This window comes from Fusarium graminearum, chromosome 3 (genome assembly GCF_000240135.3).
Source record: "Fusarium graminearum PH-1 chromosome 3, whole genome shotgun sequence".
NCBI classification, from domain to species: Eukaryota; Fungi; Ascomycota; class Sordariomycetes; order Hypocreales; family Nectriaceae; genus Fusarium; species Fusarium graminearum.
In genome coordinates this window covers 3340972-3359911 of record NC_026476.1, presented here as the reverse complement: position 1 = coordinate 3359911, position 18940 = coordinate 3340972, and the positions used below count along the sequence as shown (strand labels likewise).

The following is an 18940-nucleotide window of genomic DNA, read 5'->3' as shown; positions in this document are numbered from 1 at the left end:
GAGAATGCTCGTTAGGCCGACGAGCGAGTCTCTATGATGGGGGCGAAAATGTGTAGGTGTGCCAGGAGTATGTGATTCCTGAAGGTTCTCACCGCTGTAGACTGGCTGAAGTTTATAGGTTGATGACGGAGCGATATTTTCCAAGTCCGATGCTGGGCTTGTAGACGCGTCTTCGACTTGCGCTTTCTCGGCCAGAGTTCTCTCGACTTGAACCTCCTGAGTTTGACCTTCTCTACTTGGTGTTTCCATAGACGGAGACTCTTGAATGGGTTGTTCGGGGGCTGTTGAGAATGGCGCATTTGGCGGAGTACTTGCGATAGCAGGTGGTGAAGTTGGCTGGGCCGCTTCTGATGCAGCTCCACCGGACTGAGGACCGTCAAGCCAGGCAATCAAAGCGTCGACGATACTAGGCGAATGCTCTCGTAGCTCTTCTGGAGTTTGTGTCTGTGTTGGCTCAGGTAGCGAGTTCACATCTTCAGCACCGCTGTCGACATCGCTCTCGATACAAACAGGACTGTCAGAGCAGTCGCCGACTCTACGTCGCTTGGTGTTTCTCTTTTTCTGCTCAACTTGGCGACGCTTAGGCGATGGCAGAACCTTCTCAATAACGCAGTCAGACTCGTCGGCTGGCGAGGGGGTGATAGAGCGCTCCATCCTCGCCCTCTTGGCTGGGCGACCTCTCAGGCTAGCAGCGACAAGTTTGCGCTTTGGCGATGGCAATACCTTTTTGATCTGGCAGTCAGAATCGGAGCTCTCGGCTGACGAAACTTCAAAAGGGGTGCTCGGAGAGGTGGCTTGAGCGAGTTGAGTGGTTCTCTCTGGGGTTTGCTGGCCTTTGCTGCCCATGGCGCGTCGCTTGTTTTCTTGAGGCGTTTCGGCGATGCGCTCATTGCCATCACTGACTCGGCACTTCTTTGCGACTTGCGAAGAGGACATGGGCTGTGAGATGGGTGTCGAGGGAATCGCTGAAGCCGCGCGATGTCGACGCTGGGATGAGGTTTCTGATGCCATGGGCTTGCGCTTGTGCGGTTGTTTTGGCAGCATGCTGGGCTGCAAGTATGTTTGTTGAATGTTTTGGGTGAATGCTTCGGGTCGGGTGAAGGAGTGCTCAGACTGGAAGTGTGATCGTCAGAAGCTTCGCAAGCGACTTCTCTAAAGCAAGTGAATAGTGAGTAAGACTGATTGTCAAAGTGTTGAGTGTGTGATATAAGAGTGCAAAGTGAAAGAAATAAAAGGGTTGGCTCTGGGCGAGTGGTGATAATATAAGTGAACAATGTATGCGTAAGAAGTGAATGATGCGGGGCGCGACAAGCTATTGAAGAGTCAGAATGAATATTCACTCTACAGAGTTGCCTATTGGGTAAATCAGATGAATAGTTTGGCTTTGAGGGGGTGAGAAGGAGTTATTAGTAGTGAGATGAGAAGTTGAATAGGTTGGAATCTGAAGTGGCTTGCAAGTGTCAACAGCTGGCAGCTCCTTTACCATCCCTACGATTATTTCTTAGCTGCCTGCCACTAACAACATCACGAGATATCTGGTTTGCATTCACCTGTCTCTTAGATCACTGCCTAATAGTTACCCCTCTATTCACTATTCAACTTGGCCTCAGTTGCAACAAGCTTGCCCAGGACCAGTCCGGTTTGAGTGAAGGCAGTGCGACCATAGAGCACTGTTTAATCTGCCATTATTGCGTCTTGGCCGGCTCCATACGTTCGAGTCTAGGGGGGAAGTTATCAAGTAGTTGTACGTAGTGAAAGGTACTCGAGCGAGGAAATGATATTGAGCCGCGGGCAACTTTTAAGTCATCGTGGTGGCTCTCGAGGACTCCTTTGTTCTTACAGGCACTCAAGGAATCGCTGACTTCTCAGCTAAATTTACTAAGATATACTTATTATCTACTTTTGTCATGAATTTCGATGCAGTAGCCAGTTTTGTTCTCATATAGCAAGGTTCATTCATGAAGGTCCTTTTTTGCATTTCCATGTCGCCGCATCTATGGTATCATTACAGATCATCATGGTCCATGCACATTGACCCATCATCCCTGGCTACCTGAGCCTAACCTTACATGCGCTCTCGTCGACGAGGAGCTGCTCGGATGATATCGTCTACTCGGAGAAGAAGCTAGTCATAAATGTTAGCAATGTTTCAAATCATGTTGTCAAGTGCAGCTTACCTCTGCGGCCTCGCTGGCCGAAGAAACGACAGCCTTCTTGAGCTTGTAGCTCTCAATAACACCGAGATCCCGCATATCAGTGATTCCACCACCGGGTGTCATCAAGTCCAGACCATAAGTTGTGAGACCGTCGTAAAGAGCCTTGCGCAGCCTGGCGACAAGATCACCAGAGTCAAGACCAGCGTTGTCAGCCAGAATAGTGGGAAGTTGTCGAAGGGCAATGGCGAAGCTCTGGACAGCCAATTGTCGCTTACCCTCAACTCGTGTGGCAGCACCCTCAACGGCCTTGGCCATAAGCATCTCAGCACAGCCACCGCCGAGAGTAGTTCGGGGCTCCTTGACGGTCTGGGACAGGACGGCAAGAGCATCGTGCAGACTTCGCTCAGCCTCATCGAGGAGCTGTTCTGTGGCACCTCGGAGAACAATTGTGCAAGCCTCTCCACCGGATACACCGGAGAACTTGATAAGGGTATCCTCACCAATGATAACCTCCTCGATTGTGTCGCAGTGGCCAAGCTTGACCTGCTCGGGGTGGTCAAAGGTGGAGGCGATCTCACCGCCTGTCACCAAAGCCAAACGCTCAATACCGTCAAAGTCGGCATGCTCAATTGACATGATACCAGCATCGGTGAACAGCTGCTCGGGCCAGTTGTAGATAAGTTGTCGGTTGATAAAGCAGTTGATGCCATGGGCCTTGATCTTCTCCACCTTGGCCTTCATCTTGTCCTTCTCAGCCTTCTCGAGCTCGGCGAGCTTGCTTGTTGATCCGACCTTGACACGGGCACCGAAAATCTTGACCTTGTCAGTATCCATAGAGGTGTTGGCCACGAGGATCTTGGCCTTTTCCAGTCGCTTGGGTTGGTTGACACCAATCTTCTTGTCAAGAATGAAACCCTCGTCAAGGTAAGAATCGCTCAGCTTTCCTCCGGCCTTCTTGATGATTTGGATATGGTTTAGGTCGGAAGACCTAAGTCGGAGGACAGCGTCGACAGCCAATTCGGCAAACTGATTGCGATCCTGGGCGAGGACTTTGGAACTAAGAGTTGTTCGGGCAATGGCAAGGAGGTCCTGTCGGAACGCCTCGGGGTTCTTGCTGTGGTCGACGGCTGAGCCCTCCAGAGCCTTCAAAGCAGCGTGGCTGGCTATTCTGTATCCTTCAATAATAGTCTGGGGGTGGATCTTCTTGTCGACCAGCTTCTCCGCCTCTCTTAGCAGCTCGGCAGCGAGGACAGCAACTGATGTGGTACCGTCACCGACTTCGTCATCTTGAACCTTGGAGATGTTGACAAGAACCTTTGCGGCGGCGTTATCGAGGGCGATCGACTTGAGGATGGTGGCACCGTCGTTGGTAACCATGATTTCGGCGGTGGAGCTAGCATCGTGTTAAAAGGGGGGGGTTCGTCGACCGCAAGTTGGGCGCAACATACGCTGACTGTAGAATCTTGTCCATGCCCTTGGGACCGAGTGTACTCTTCACGAGATCACCAACGGCGATAGCACCAACAAAGGCTGAGAGACGAGCATTCTCACCCTTCTCCTCGGTGGTGCCCTCCTCAAAAATTTGGGTTGGTTGGAAAGACTAAGGAGGGGCATATGTTAGATGTTGTTCCCCTATTAATGTTGGAAAGTTTGGGAGTGAAAACCCCCCAAACAAGTACACATACCATAATGGGCAAACAATGTGACTCTGAACACGGCGAAACCTATAAAAACGTAAGAGGTTATCGTCGTTGTCAAGGTCAATATGCTTCAGCCTTGGGGTAGACGTTGCAGCCTTTTTTTCTGGAGCTATCTCAGCAGCTTGATAGCGTAGCCCCTCCACCCCAGGCCAGAAAAGCCACACGTGACTTGCCCCGCGACGAGAACTTCGCGATTTCGGAAGAGGGACAACAGTTTCTCCGCATCACGCACACATTCGCAGGAAAGTGAAGCAAGAACACCAAATTTGTGCTGGAACTAGGTTGGCCACCGCAACATCAAGACTCCGCACGTTCCTTAGCGATCTTCTCCGCGGCTCTAGACAGAATTCCGCGTGTCTTCCAGGTCATATCTCCTGCGCGCATAAAGGCCTTTTTCGCAAACCTTGTGCCCGGTAGCCGAACCCTCTGAAACCCTCGAAAAAAAACATCTAGATTCGAGAGCGGGGCATTTTTTCTTGCACCCCTCCAACAACCACATATCGCCCATCATGGCACCCTCTTTCGACCACCTTCGCGAGGCCGATCTTGACGATGACGAGTTCAACGATGACGATATTGATATCTCCGACCTGCGAGAACGATTCGAGGTTTCCCTAGACCAAGGCTATGACAACTTTGTCGTTATCGATGGCCTTCCCCAGGTCACTGAGGACCAGAAGCCCAAGCTTGTCAAGTTCTTGTTGAAGAAGCTCAACACAGTCGGCAAGACACGCGAGGACTCTGTACACATGCCCATGGGCGACGATGGAAAGTCTCTTCGGTAGGTGTTGTGCGTGGAATGAATAATAAAGAGCTTGGAACTGATCCCGTAAAGATTCGCCTTTGTCGAGTACTCCTCGCCCGCCGAGGCTGCCGCCGCTACTCGCCAGCTCGACCTCACCCCCCTCGACAAGAAGCACACTCTCCGCGTTAACAAGTTCACCGATATCGAGCGCTACGGCCGAGAAGGTCGCATCGACGAGACCTACCAACCGCCCCAGATCGAGGACTTCACCGAGAAGGAGCACTTGCGATGGTTCCTCAAGGACCCCTCAGGTCGTGGCCGCGATCAGTTCGTCATGTACCGTGGCGACAGTGTCGGAATCTACTGGAACAACGAGAAGGATCAGCCCGAGAACATTGTTGAGCGACCATTTTGGTAATTTAAAACAACCTGACAAAATTATACGTATTTATACTAATAGGTCTCTAGGACGGAGGCATTTATTCAGTGGTCTCCTCTGGGTACATACCTTACCTCTGTCCACGCTCAGGGTGTCCAGCTTTGGGGTGGCGCTTCATGGTCGCGACAAGCTCGATTTGCTCACCCTTTTGTGAACATGATTTCTTTCTCCCCCGGTGAGAAGTACATCGTCACCTGGTCCAACCGACCCATCTCTATCCCTGATGAGGGCCACCCCGCTCTCTCCATCGACGACCACGGCAAGAACTACGTTATCTGGGACATCGCTACCGCTACCCCCCTTCGATCTTTCGCCAACCTCGAGCCCCCCAAGGTGGAGGATGGCAAGCCCCCGCCTAAGATGCAATGGCCTGCCTTCAAGTGGTCTGCCGACGACAAGTACGTTGCCCGTCTCAACCCCGGCCAGTCCATCTCCGTCTACGAGCTTCCCCGCATGAACCTTCTCGACAAGACCTCCATCAAGATCGATGGTGTTGTGGACTTTGACTGGGCTCCCGCTACCCCCAAACGTGACGGCGTCAAGGAATACGAGCAGCTTTTCTGTTACTGGACTCCTGAAATTGGCAGCAACCCCGCCAAGGTTGGATTGATGAGCGTTCCCTCAAAAGAGGTTGTTCGATCTCTCAACCTCTTCAGTGTCAGCGATGCCAAGCTTCACTGGCAATCCGACGCTGCCTACATTTGTGTCAAGGTTGACCGACACTCAAAGTCCAAGAAGTCTCAAGCCACAACTCTTGAGATCTTCCGAGTCAAGGAGAAGGGTGTCCCTGTTGAGGTCGTTGACACCATCAAGGATACCGTCATCAACTTTGCTTGGGAACCCAAGGGTGACCGATTCGCCATCATCTCCACAACCGAGCCTGTAGGCGTCACTGCCGTCGCTCCCAAGACTGCCGTCTCTTTCTTCTGCCCCGAGAAGGCCAAGAAGGGCCAGCAAGTGGGTAACTTTAAGCACCTCCGAACACTCGACAAGAAGAACAGCAACGCCATTTACTGGTCACCTCGTGGTCGTTTTGTTGTTATCGCCACCATTGCCAACACACAGAGCTCCGACCTCGACTTCTTCGACCTCGACTTTGAGGGCGAGAAGCCCGAGTCCGACAAGGACCTTACCGCCAACCTCCAGGCTATGAACACTGCCGATCACTACGGCGTCACAGATGTCGAGTGGGACCCCTCAGGTCGTTTCGTCGCCTCCTGGGCATCTGCCTGGAAGCACTCTGTAAGTTGAGTTTCATAATCTTTCAAGTTTTATGCTAATACGTGATAGATGGAAAACGGATACCATATCTACGACTTCAAGGGTGAGGCTCTGCGAGAAGAGCCCCTTGAAAAGTTCAAGCAGTTCGCGTGGCGCCCTCGCCCTGCTACTCTCCTTACTAAGGAGGAGCAGAAGGCGGTCCGCAAGAACCTCCGAGAATACAGCCGTGTCTTTGAGCAAGAAGATGCCGACCGTGGTGCTTCTGCTGATTTGGCCGTTGTCGAGGCTCGTCGCCGTATGCTTGAGGAGTGGCACAGCTGGCGCGAGTCTATGGAGGCCGACGTGCTGGAAGAGCGCGAGGTTCTCGGCCTACCAAAGGATCCTCACGCTCCTCTGCTAGAGGCCTACACAAAGTCCCTGGATACAGCATCAGATGAGGATCGGGTGATTGAGGAGATTGTTGAGGAGGTGATTGAGGAGAGTGAGGAGGTGCTCGCTTAGAGGGCTTCGCTGCATTTGCATGGGAGTGATTTGCTTGTATCTCGGTAGAAAACTGGTCAGGGCGAGAGGTCACGTAATGAAATTCTTTGTCATGTTCAAAAGAAGGATAGGTCCAGTTCTTGGACTCTCTAAAAGCATTATTTGGAGTAATCTATGTTTGTCCATCTCTGTGCACTTTCCCACTAGGGATACTCGTGACTGTCTCACATGTGTGGTGTCTTTTGTTCATGTCCTCATGGTCTAACATACCGCAGCCTTGGCTGTTCTAAGTGCCAACCTCTTCATGAAATACTTACTGACACAATACAAGTCATATCACTCGCACTTTCATAGCCATTCAGAACACTTGCACAAGACTACACAAGATCTTTTTTTTTTTGGTTGCTTAGCGTTTTGTATCTAGTGCACAATCCATCATCCGAGACAACGCCGTTTCCATTGCCATGTTTCTCTACGCTAATCCTCAACCAGAGTCCAGGCCTGCAACAAGCAATTACTCTGCTTTAATGCCGGGACACTCGTGCTACATGAGCGGACCGCTGCCAAGGAGAAGGGTTATAAATGACTACGCAATGGAGCCGGCCGAACCGGATGGCCACGCTGCTGGCCATTTAAATCCGCCACTTCATATTAAATGTACTCGGCCAAGAAATGCGATCTCACTTACATCCAGATGTCCGTTGGGCTAATATCAAAGACAACTCTAGAAAGGGGGAGTAGAAATGATAAAAGTAAGCATCTGCCTGACGAGCAACTCTTGTGATGTTTTGGTCATCTTGCTCTATCCTCAGCTTTACTACGTTTGACTCTCAACTCTACATTGTGAAGGGTTACGTTCTTCTCGACTTATTCTACAGTGGCGTCTGCTCCGGTGGCAGAATATCAATTGACTCCCTGATCTGACAAGTCAAGGGCATCGCAGTCCATCATGCGAGTCACATTATTTGTCCTCTCTAGCATATCTGCTATAACCACAATTGTCGCTTCAACGCTTCCAATACCAGAATCTGAGGAAGTTCCTCCCATTATCAACCCGATTGTCGAGCCAATTGTCGGTTCAATTCTGGAATCAAATATCGCACCAGTTATTGAATCAGTTGTTGAACCAGCTGTTGACCCTATTATCGAACCAGTTGTTGAGCCAATTATTGAACCAGACATTGAACAGACTGTTGATCCCATTATCGAGTCAGCCATCGACCCTATTGTCGAGCCAGTTATTGAACCGTTTGACGAACCGGCTGTTGACACTATTATCGAACCACTCGTCGACCCTGTTATCGACCCTATTGTCGAACCAATTATTGAATCAGTCGTGGAACCAGTCATTGAACCAGTTATCGACCCTATTTTCGAACCTGCTGCTGATCCCATCGTCGAGCCAAGTATTGAACTGGCTGCCGAACCAGTTATCGACCCTATCGACGAGACAGACATCGAACCAGCCATTGAACCAGTTGTTGCGTCACTTGTCGACCCTCTTGTTGAGCCAATTATTGAACCAAGTGTCGAGACAATTGTTGAGCCCGTCATCGACCTCATTGTCGACCAGATTCCCATTCCAGAACCTCCTTCTCGCAGTTCTACTGGGGTGATCCCAGAGGACCTCAAGAATGCCATGCAAGGGATACGACGCCTAGCGTCAGACGTGATGCTGCAAGCGGACAAAATTGCAGGCGACGGTGTAAAGGTCCAGATTATTGGAGTGCGTTTTGCCTTTTACTACAGTATCACTTTACTTGGGCTGACTTTTACATAGAACACATACTTGCGCTGCCAAAACATGGTTGATGAGATTCAGGAGATATCCAGAACGATTAGCCGTCCTCCCACGATGCTTTTCAGCTGGGAGGATCAAGGGGGCATTTGCTCGGCCTTTGACTCGGTACGTCACGACCCTTGCGATATTCGTGTCTCACACAAGCCCTTGAGAAATGACAAGCTAACATTTCGGAAGCTCGGCATCAACTTATCCAAACTCATCACTGTGCTGTCTTTGGAACCTAAGAGCGTGGTGAGGGACGGCTTTGGCGATCGATTCAAAGATTGCTTCGACGAGCTTCGACCAGTGTTGGGTTTGTTCATCAAGCAGCTCATAATATACACACCGACGTGCGAAGGTGAAATGCTGAGGCGGATAGATCAACTAGATGTGGCACTCAGCAATGCCAAGATGAGGATGGAGGATGCTCGGCAGAGCTAAGAGCACGCACATTCCATCCCATTCATGTGCCCTTGAGCTGAGGTCATCACTCTATGTAGGGGTTCCGAGCTGGCGTCACCTCTGATTTTACAGCTTGCGCATCCTTTCCTACAAGGGCCGGGACGTACGATGGTGGCTGCTCAAGATAAGCAGGGTTGACACGGATAGAGCATGGGTTGTATGTGAGTTCAAGGGAGGTGTGCCCTAGCTGGAGACACACAGATTTTAATGAGGCTTTGAATACATGATAGGTTTAGATTGTATGTATATGAGAGTATGTATAGCTGCCAAGTGGAATCTTGCAGTTTCGTCATGTCGACAAGATGGCGGTCAACTGTTTGAACTGTATATTTGAGAGAAGCATTGATGACTTGTTCGTAGTCTGCAGATCAAAGGTCCACATGTTGCTGTGAGTGTTGATACATGCATTCGGTGTCTTTTAAATTCGCTCATATAATCGGGCCATCAGGTAAATACTGAGGAGCTATCCCAATAAAGAATACGGAAACAGAAAATGTCAATTCGTGGTATAGGACAGTGGTTGGTGATGCTGATGAGACTGGCTTTACCCTAGAGTTTGAGCTTTGAGGTTGGATAAATTGCTACAAATTGCACCATTCAAGGGAGAGTGGGACGGAACCTACGTTAGTAAATAGGTCCCCGCAGGCACAGACCATTCGATCCGGGGGGTAGCAATAAGCGAATCCAGCCCACAAAAAAGAAGACGATAAGTGAATAGAATAGAATAGACACAGTCCAACAAAAGACTTGGCTTTGACAGGGTAGTACATGCGAAGCTTTGGTGATTATTCTTTGTCTTTTCGGTTTAACAGTTGTAGTCCTTCGATACCTAGGTATAGTTGATTGACTTTCGGCACCACAGACGTAAGTCTCAAGCTTCTGCATTGCCTCAACCGTGTAACAAGATCAGGTCAATCAGGAAGGTTAACGATTATCATCACCAATATCAATCTTTTGAAACTGTTACTAATGCAAGACTCTAACCATTGATTGGATGATAAAGTGTAGCAACCCGATTCCCCGCGAACCAGTTCAAAAAGGGTTTGCAATACAGCTGCCGAATGGCTACCACTCCCATCACTCCGTAGTATACTCTGTATACTGTGCTGTCTGACTTTGTTCTTTTCCACGCCTGGTAACAATGCAAGGAGAATACCTTTAACGGTCTACTAGCTAGAATTGGGTCTTGTCTTGGATGCTCGAGTAATCCCTAGATATCGGCGTGTCTTTCTCATGTCTCACTGTACGCCCAGTCCTAGACAAGACCCTCAAGGTCGGAAAAGTTGCCCGCTCGAGGTACGAGAGACGAAATTAGCCAGTCAGTTTATGCTATTTAAGCTATAATCTTTTGTTATTTATTTTTGCACTCTCATTAAGCTTAGAAGCCATCTTTTCTACTACCCACTAGTAAAACCTCCATCACTGTAAAGAAAGGTCTGGATCGCATACAGTGTGTATCGTACAGAATACGGCCTTCATACCTTGACTCGGAGGAGAGCAGAATAATTGATTGCCGAGTGGAAGATGCAGAAAATAACACTGTAAATAATGCGCCTTCAACAACACAAACTGACCAAATGATTTCGTCTCTTCCGCTGTTAGTGGTCAATCTTTTTCGTCCCCCCGAAACTTATTCAAGCCACAGTGAAGCTCCCCTCCCCCTTCCTCGTCAGTCCCTGACCTTCTTGTCCGTGCCACGCCGGTCAACCTGCCCACTCTGAGAAACGTGCCTGCCCCCTCCGTCCCTTGAGTGGTGTCAGCGACGGACGGAAGGTCCAAGCCAAGCCAGGCCAGGGCAGGGCAAAAAGCAAGCGTTTTGTGCTGGGACTCCCTGCCCAACCTTTCCCCCGTATTCCATTCCAACCCTTCATTCATTTATTTCATCATCTTGGATATAACCTGCGACCGAGCCTTCGACCAGTATCTCAACGCCCCTTAACGCTACCCGCCGTTTTCGAATCCGACTCCGCATTCACCAACGGCTTGACCGAACAACCCCGTCTTCCGCTGCCGCGGTCCTATGTGATCGCTCGCAGCGTTAACCTTGGCCCAAAATGCTGCGACGACCTCCTGGCGAGGGACGTCGACCCCAGCAGAAGAAACTCTTCGCCTTGGTTGCTGTTGTTATACTCCTGCCCTGGTTGCAACTTGTCGATGCTCAGCAGCAGCACCGACAGGTCAGCGAACTGCAACGCCCCGCTGGCAGTCACCCGTCTGACGATACCGTTCAATGGGCCGTCACGTCTATTGACGCGGCCAAGGCGCGTGAAACCGTCAATCAAGTAAAACGACCTTTCACAGCCAGCCAGCCTCGCCAAAAAGAAGACACCCGAAAGAACCGAAAGAGAGATAATCAACGCATTCCTGACGATGCGAGCGCCCTCGCAACTTTGGCTCCGGACTCGAGGTCCGTGGGAGCACCAAACCCTTCATATCTTCGGTCCAGCAGCGCTTTTGCATCTGGACTGGCCTCGCCGCAGATTGCGCGGAATCTGAAGGATTGGGAAGTAGAAGACTTTGTGCTTCTGGCGACCGTCGACGGAGACCTATACGCCAACGATAGACGAACTGGAAAAACGCTCTGGCATCTCGAAGTCGACCAACCTATGATAGAGACCAAACATTACCGATCCGAGGAATCTACCCTCGATGAAAACTACCGTGCAGTCGACCATTACGTTTGGGCCGTTGAACCCAATCGAGACGGTGGAATTTATATGTGGGCACCAGACTCAAATCATGGTTTCATCAAGACTGGTTTCACCATGAAGAAGCTTGTCGAAGAACTAGCACCATACGCCGACGATAATTCTCCCGTCGTTTATACTGGCGACAAAAAGACGACAATGATCACCCTCGATGCCGCAAGTGGAAGAGTCCTGAAGTGGTTCGGCTCTGGAGGGTCTCATGTTAACGAAGCCGAGAGCTGCTCACGTCCCGACACCTTATACGATGCAGGTAACTTGGAGTGTAGCTCAACAGGCACCATCACACTGGGAAGAACCGAATACACTGTTGGAATTCAGCGACGCGATGACGGTCTTCCTATTGCTACCCTCAAATATTCCGAGTGGAGCCCCAACAACTACGACAGCGACCTTTTCCAGCAACATCATTCTTCCCTTGACAAGAAATACATCACCAGCCAACATGATGGCAAGGTCTATGCCTTTGACTATACACGATCCGAAAAAGTGCCCGTTTTTAGCGAGCACTTTGCAGCACCTGTTGCCCGAGTCTTTGATGTATGCCGACCAGGTGACGCTACATCTGAGAGCAACCCTGATCTTGTCGTCCTCCCCCAGCCACCAATGCCAGCAGAGGATGAGACAGAAGACCGAATGCGCAGTAATAGCATTTTCCTGAACCAGACTCGAGCTGGAGGCTGGTATGTCATGTCTGGCCAACTGTACCCTCTCATTGCACATGCACCTGTGGCTCAGATGTCTCGTTCCGACTGGTGGGACATTGCTCCTCCTTGGGATACGCTCAACCAAACAAAGCTTTCCAAGGTCTTGGTAGGCACCCATTACCTTGGCAACGCGGATAAGAGAGGTAGCTTTCACGCTCCTAGTCTCCCTGCTGGCTCAATCGAGGTCCCAGAAGTACATGACGTGTACGATGACCATGACGAGTTTCAGCATGATTCTCAACCCCATACTGAAGTTGGATTCGCGAATGAGCCCACCCTTTTGGACAAGTTCAGATCAATACCAGACAGTGCTGCCAAGAGTATCAAAGACTTCATCACGAACCCCGTTGTGATTATCATCTTTGTCTCAGTACTGTATTATAACCAGAAAAATATCCGTCGACACCTCAAGCGTGGAAAACGTAGGGGTTTTTGGAGAGAACTTCAAGACATTCTGGCCATTACAGAAACCGACAGTGTCAATGAGAATTTCGTTGATGATGCACAGAGCACTGGCACGGACATCGACGCTGACAGTACACCCGAGCCTATTTCCGAAGAAGTGAAGCCCGAAATACTCGGTAAACAGCTTGAGGAGAGTACAAAAGAGCCCCCTGTACCAGCCCCCGAGTCGTCCAAATTGGAACCTGATGCATTCCCACACACTCCTGTCAAGGAAGTGGAGCTCAGTGACCGGGAAGCGACCCCCAAGCCCAAGAAGCCGGTTGCTGAAGGCAATGTGGAAACACCCGTCAAAATAGCGAATGACTTGCAAAGCACTCTCCAGAACCAAAGCCAGAATAAGAACACGCCAGCCAACGCCAACCAAAATGGCGCACCACCTGAGAAGAAGAAAAAAGCACACAGAGGCAGACGTGGTGGTGTCAAGCATCGAAAGGGCCGGGCCCAAGAGGGTTCTCAGTCTCGCGGCGATGACCCCGCCTCAGCTACTGTTGAGGACGCCGTGAACAATGCCAAGAAACTGGGCGAAAGACCCAGTCTTGAACCTGATGTTATGACGGTACATGATGACATGCAATCTGTGACGGGCTCTACTATTCGTATGGGAAATATTGAGGTGAACACAGATGAGCAGCTGGGCACAGGAAGCAACGGCACGTTGGTGTTTGCCGGCAAGTTCGATGGTCGTGCGGTAGCTGTCAAGCGTATGTTGATTCAGTTTTATGACATCGCCTCTCAAGAGACTAGACTCCTGAGAGAGAGTGACGATCATCCCAATGGTACGTTTTTCTGTTTCTTTAGCAAGTAACCAGCTCTGACCACATTAGTTATCCGATACTACTCGCAGCAAATCCGCGATGGATTCCTTTACATCGCGCTGGAGCGGTGTGCCGCCTCATTGGCTGACGTTATCGAGAGACCACACTACTTCCGTGACCTTGCAAATGCTGGGCGACATGATTTGCCAAACGTTCTCTACCAGATTACCAACGGAATCAGTCATCTACATGAGCTCCGCATCGTCCACCGTGATCTCAAACCACAAAATATTCTTGTCAACAAGGGCAAGGATGGCAAGCCAAGATTGCTTGTATCTGATTTCGGACTGTGCAAGAAATTGGAGGGCGGCCAATCATCCTTTGGTGCGACTACGGGTCGTGCAGCAGGAACTTCTGGTTGGCGTGCTCCCGAGCTTCTGCTCGATGACGACGCTCGAGAGGGTGCCATGATGGAACTGAGCACACAAAGCGGCTCCGGGTCTGTTTTAGCAGACGACAACACAACGCCCCGACGTGCTACCCGAGCCATCGATATTTTCTCGCTTGGGCTGGTTTTCTTTTATGTTTTGACCAATGGTTCGCATCCTTTTGACTGCGGTGATCGCTACATGAGAGAAGTCAACATTAGAAAGGGCCAGTACAACCTGGATCTTCTCGACTCTCTTGGTGATTTTTCCCGTGAGGCCTCGGATCTCATCTCGTCCATGCTTGAAGCAGACCCTAAATGTCGCCCAACAGCTAAAGAGGTCATGGCTCACCCCTTCTTCTGGTCAGCAAGAAAAAGGCTCTCATTCTTGTGCGACGTATCGGATCACTTTGAGAAGGAGCCGAGAGACCCCCCATCATCGGCACTGGCTGAGCTCGAGAGCCACGCCTCTGATGTGACAGGTGACTTTCTCAAGGCACTGCCGCGCGACTTTGTGGACTCCCTCGGTAAGCAGCGCAAGTACAATGGGGCACGCCTCCTTGACCTGCTTCGTGCTCTGCGCAACAAGAAGAACCACTACGAAGACATGCCCGAGGCACTCAAACGAAACGTGGGGGCTTTGCCTGATGGCTATCTTGCCTTTTGGACGGTGCGATTCCCTTCGTTGTTGCTAATCTGTTGGAATGTCGTCTGGGCAATACGCTGGGATAAGACCGACCGTTTCCGTGAATACTACGAACCCGCGGCTCTCTAACCAGGATCCGTGGCAACGTCTATTGCATAGGACGGCATTGCATTGATTGTACTGCCCGGGAAACATATTTTTTGGTCGAGGCTAGAGGGAGAAGATTGACCCTTGGGTGGTAGAAAAGTTGGTTGCTAGAGGCGTAAGAGATGAAATTCGTCAGCCAGTTTATGTCATTTAAACAAACTTTTAGGTTATCCATTTATAAATCCTAAGGTTTTTTGAAGTACCAAGAAATGGAAGCCAGCTGAGCAGATATCACTTTTGAATGTGTGAGATTCCGGTTGTTTCATGAACCGCCCTACTGACGTTGTCTTCTGTAGCTTTGAAAGTTACGTATAACTAGCAAATATTTCGAAGTTTGAAGGTCAGCTTTTCTGCTGCTACTAGGGAAGTTTGAGACCTAAAAAATTGGGCGAATCTGTTTTAACACTTTATATTCGTTCCCATCTGCAGCCGGGCACATGAGTGACTCGTCTAGCTTGTGAATGCAAATATGATATGGACAGGCTATATTGTTACTATATCTAAATAGTACATACCGAAATATATCGCTGATGAATCTGAACCGAGACGCTCAAAAGTTCCAGTCTTGTTATAATCCGTCCTACCATTTCCATCGGTCAACCTTCCACCGGGAGTGCTTCAACGCCAAATCGCCTTGCTTCATCACTTGATTTATCCAGTAAAACCCGACGCTATTCTGCCTATTGATGAGTGCACTTGTACAAACTGATCCAATTTATATACGTTTAACCCCACTGGACAAGAACCTTCTTGCCCTTCTTGCCACCCTTCTTCTTACCGCCCGCTTCTTCATCGGCGGGCTCCTCATCAGCTGGCGTGCTCGGACCGCTGCCCCATTGGAAGTTTGTCTCGCGGTTTCCGTAGTCACGTCGTACGGCGCGGCCGTTGCCGTAACCAAAGATTGTGGTTGTGGGCTTTGGCGCCGCGGGAAGAGCTGGGAAAGCGTCTTCGCCGGTAGGACGGGGAGCAGGGCGAGGGCGGTTGAGAGTCGTGGATTGTGATGACGATGAGGGAGTGGGAGTCGTCCAGTTGGAGCTAGATGCAGATGACTTCTTGCTGGAGGAGGGGAGAGATGGGAATGCGTTGGAGGATGCTGGCGGGGCGCTGACGGCGGGACGACCAGCCCATGATGATGACGCACCACTTGAAGATACGGGAGCCGGGCCTCCAAGTCTTGTACTATTCTTGAGCTTGAGAACACGGTTCGAGTACTTTTGGGTGACCTTGGCATTGGGAACAGCTGGGTTGGCCGATGCCGCGCCAGCCCAACCACTTGAACTCGAGGTTGCGCCATGCATGCCACTCAGGCCAGGCAAGCTGGGGTAATCCTCGTTGATAGCTCGCCAATCCTGCCAGGCTTTGCGAAGGTTTTCAGCCTTGCTCTTGTCTTCATAAAGATCCGCAACTTCTCGTACCATAGTACCGAGAGCGTTTGAGGAAGTGTCGGCAAAGAGGGTGAAGAAGGCATCAATAAGCTGAGGAGCAGTAAGACTGCCTTGTCGGTATGAGGAGATGTGGCTTCGGAATGTGGCCATTCGTTGGGTGTCGTTGCCGAGGAGGTTTGAGGCTCGCTCGACAACAGCACCATGGCGCACAAGACGAGCACGCTCTTCGGGGCTGAGGTTGGCCGGGTCGACAGTAGCGGACTCTATGGGATTAGCAAGGTTGGTCTGACTGGCGCGAGGCGTGTTCGATGAGCTGCCACCACGAGATTGTGATGAGGCTTGCGCTGGTGTAGGAGTAGACAAAGCTCCGCCAAAAGTACGGTTCGAAACTGACTGTGCAGAATGGATGGCCATTTGTCGCTGGAAAGCAATTTCGTCACGTCGTAGAGGCTGGGCTGAGCTGACAGGAACCGGTTCCGCATTAGGGTCCCGGCCTCTGTTTCCTCCTCTTCGCCCATCTCTGCCACCACGTCTTCCTTCATCTCTTCCACCGGCACCACCGCTTCCTCTCTCCTGTTGATATGGTGTTCGGATGTCGAAACCCGAAATGTTGACGACTCGCGCGTCTCTACTTGTCGCTTTACCGCCGTGATCGCTCAACTGATGAGCCTGCAAGTCCAGCTCGGACTCGAAGACGACAAACTTCTTTTCCATACATTCTCGATCGCCGCAGAGGTAGTGGTCCTTCTTGAAATGTTCTTCCAAAGCGTTGTAGTCGAGGTAGTAGTGGGGATGTCTCGAATCTCGCCTGTCGCAAATAAAGCAGCGTTCATGCTTCATTCTACAGTGCTCGTACAGCTTATCGTCATCGTAGAAACGCTCTCCACAGAACCCACAAAGTGGATGTCCCTTGAAGCCCGTCTGGTCCGCCGCGCCAGGCTTGTCGTCTCCATGACGCATATGCCTTTCTAGTTCCTTGTCTGCAAACAACTCATGCTCATGTGTGAAAACTCTCTTATTACGAGTGCATAGATCACACATGCGCTTTTTGTGGGCGGATTTAACATGGCGGTGCAAATCAGGCCAGCCAAGACCAGCAAAATCGCATGACGGTTCGGGACAGTTGTATCGCAGAAGAAGTACGGTGTCGCCGACAATATCCTCTTGCGTATACTTGATACCGATGTTGCTGTCGGTAGTAGTGATATCTTTTTCTGAGTACTCCTCGAAACGCTTCTCGGGGTCGTCGGTGAATATGACATAGGGAGCAGGGGTCTGGAAAGTTGTCAGTGATGCACTCTGTTGAGAGCATGAAGAGGGGACATACACGGCAGTGAGCACAGTCCTTTGTCTTATAAAGAGCCCTCATGCGCAGGCCGCAAATATGGCATGTCGTGTGGTTGCAAGGTGCAATAGAATGATGAGCAACCGGGTTGGCGCAAATAAAGCACACTTCGGCATCATCGTCGTCCTCGGCAGCTTCGGCAGCTTTACTAGCAGCTAAGGCATGTGCGCGTGAAGCCGCGGCGGCAACGTCTTGTGCAGCTGGGTTGGCAGGGACATTTGGGACGTTGGCGTTGTTACCACCACGACCTCGCCGTTGGCCGCCTCGTCGATTTTGGTTTCCTTTGCCTCGGCCTCGTCCTCTGTTGCGCTGGCCGTCACCTTGGGGTTGGGAATCGGAGGCTGACACTCCAGTGTTGTTGTCTCCCTCTGGTGGAGACATGGCTAGAAGCTTTGAGCTCCCAGAAGGTGAAATTTGGTCGTGGGTAGGGTGAAGATCGAAGATAGAGCTCTGCTTATGTCGCTCGGCCGCACGAGAAGTGTCGAATTGTTGAGATGTGGTAGCTTGATAGGGGATGGAGTCTATGAGTTACAGACAAATCAAAGCTATGATAGAACTCGCAGCGAGATTCCGAAGACGATGTGATGGTTAAGGATGGCGAATTTTGGTAGTTTCGAGGAGAAATGCAAAGAAAGAAGTGATGATGTCGACTAGATTTTAAATCGAGAGTCTGTCGTCTCTTATGGCGGGGCAGAACTTCATTCAAAGTGACGGAAAGTGCCCTCCGTGGGGGATGTGGCGTTGAGCCACTTCTACCAGAGTCTGTGGCGGTGTCTGAGTAATCTTTGTAAGGACTCGCCGAACAAGGGATGCATGAATTGACAACTTTGATTGGTTCTCGTTTGGCTGTCATTTGAAGTTTAGAGTCACCGGCCAGAATAAATGCCTTGGCTGATTAGAGTGACATGGGATTGTTTGACTCACAGGTTCACCATGATCAGAGATTCTACCTACTCATGGTATATTAGATATATCATTATCGATACTAGCCTACTGAGCCTATTTCGTTTAAACTTTTAGACTGTCGATAAGAAGGATGCCTTGATGTTTGTTCACTGAATATCCCCAAACATGCTCAATCAGTCACAGTTAGGTGCTAGTTATGAGTAAATTTCGCTTGGCCAAAACTATATAGTATCTAACCCAGTGGATACCAGTTCGATGCGTTCAGCTACCCATCAAGAGCTCTCGAGCCCAAATTTACCAAGAAACAACCTGCACACATCCTGTCGTTGTGCACTCTCAAGGGTCACTCTCCATCGGGGCCTCCATATTCCTTCCAAAAGTTACCCCGGTATGCTCCCCTTTTTTTCCTATGCTGTTAATCGCCGCCAAAGAGAATAAATGAAACATGAGCAAATCATGAATACCG

The 18940-nt window shown here is 50.4% G+C and overlaps 6 protein-coding genes across 6 annotated transcripts; 3 read left to right on the top strand and 3 right to left on the bottom strand.

Annotated features, from left to right (window-relative positions):
• Positions 1-636: 636 nt before the first annotated feature.
• Positions 637-1047, bottom strand: FGSG_12810 (uncharacterized protein; the record flags this gene model as incomplete). The annotated part of the gene is made up of 1 exon (XM_011326066.1): positions 637-1047. A coding segment is annotated over one exon (411 nt), but the record flags the coding sequence as incomplete, so codon positions are not given.
• A 1018-nt stretch (positions 1048-2065) lies between these two features.
• On the bottom strand, positions 2066-3844 carry FGSG_05778 (T-complex protein 1 subunit beta; the record flags this gene model as incomplete). Its single annotated transcript, XM_011326065.1, has 4 exons — positions 2066-2125; positions 2178-3549; positions 3605-3756; positions 3842-3844. The coding sequence occupies 4 exons, from the start codon at positions 3842-3844 to the stop codon at positions 2066-2068; spliced, it is 1587 nt and encodes a 528-aa protein (XP_011324367.1).
• A 521-nt stretch (positions 3845-4365) lies between these two features.
• FGSG_05777 (uncharacterized protein) lies at positions 4366-6762 on the top strand (the record flags this gene model as incomplete). Its single annotated transcript, XM_011326064.1, has 4 exons — positions 4366-4637; positions 4692-5015; positions 5070-6282; positions 6331-6762. 4 exons carry the CDS (start codon positions 4366-4368, stop codon positions 6760-6762), a joined length of 2241 nt encoding a protein of 746 aa, XP_011324366.1.
• A 928-nt stretch (positions 6763-7690) lies between these two features.
• Positions 7691-8965, top strand: FGSG_05776 (uncharacterized protein; the record flags this gene model as incomplete). Its single annotated transcript, XM_011326063.1, has 3 exons — positions 7691-8467; positions 8522-8647; positions 8720-8965. 3 exons carry the CDS (start codon positions 7691-7693, stop codon positions 8963-8965), a joined length of 1149 nt encoding a protein of 382 aa, XP_011324365.1.
• A 2075-nt stretch (positions 8966-11040) lies between these two features.
• Positions 11041-14820, top strand: FGSG_05775 (uncharacterized protein; the record flags this gene model as incomplete). Its single annotated transcript, XM_011326062.1, has 2 exons — positions 11041-13639; positions 13688-14820. The coding sequence occupies 2 exons, from the start codon at positions 11041-11043 to the stop codon at positions 14818-14820; spliced, it is 3732 nt and encodes a 1243-aa protein (XP_011324364.1).
• Positions 14821-15563: 743 nt separating this feature from the next.
• Positions 15564-18526, bottom strand: FGSG_12809 (uncharacterized protein; the record flags this gene model as incomplete). Its single annotated transcript, XM_011326061.1, is given in 5 exon segments — positions 15564-17498; positions 17551-18089; positions 18325-18454; positions 18493-18518; positions 18523-18526. Coding segments are annotated over 5 exon segments (2634 nt in total).
• Between the last annotated feature and the right edge of the window lie 414 nt (positions 18527-18940).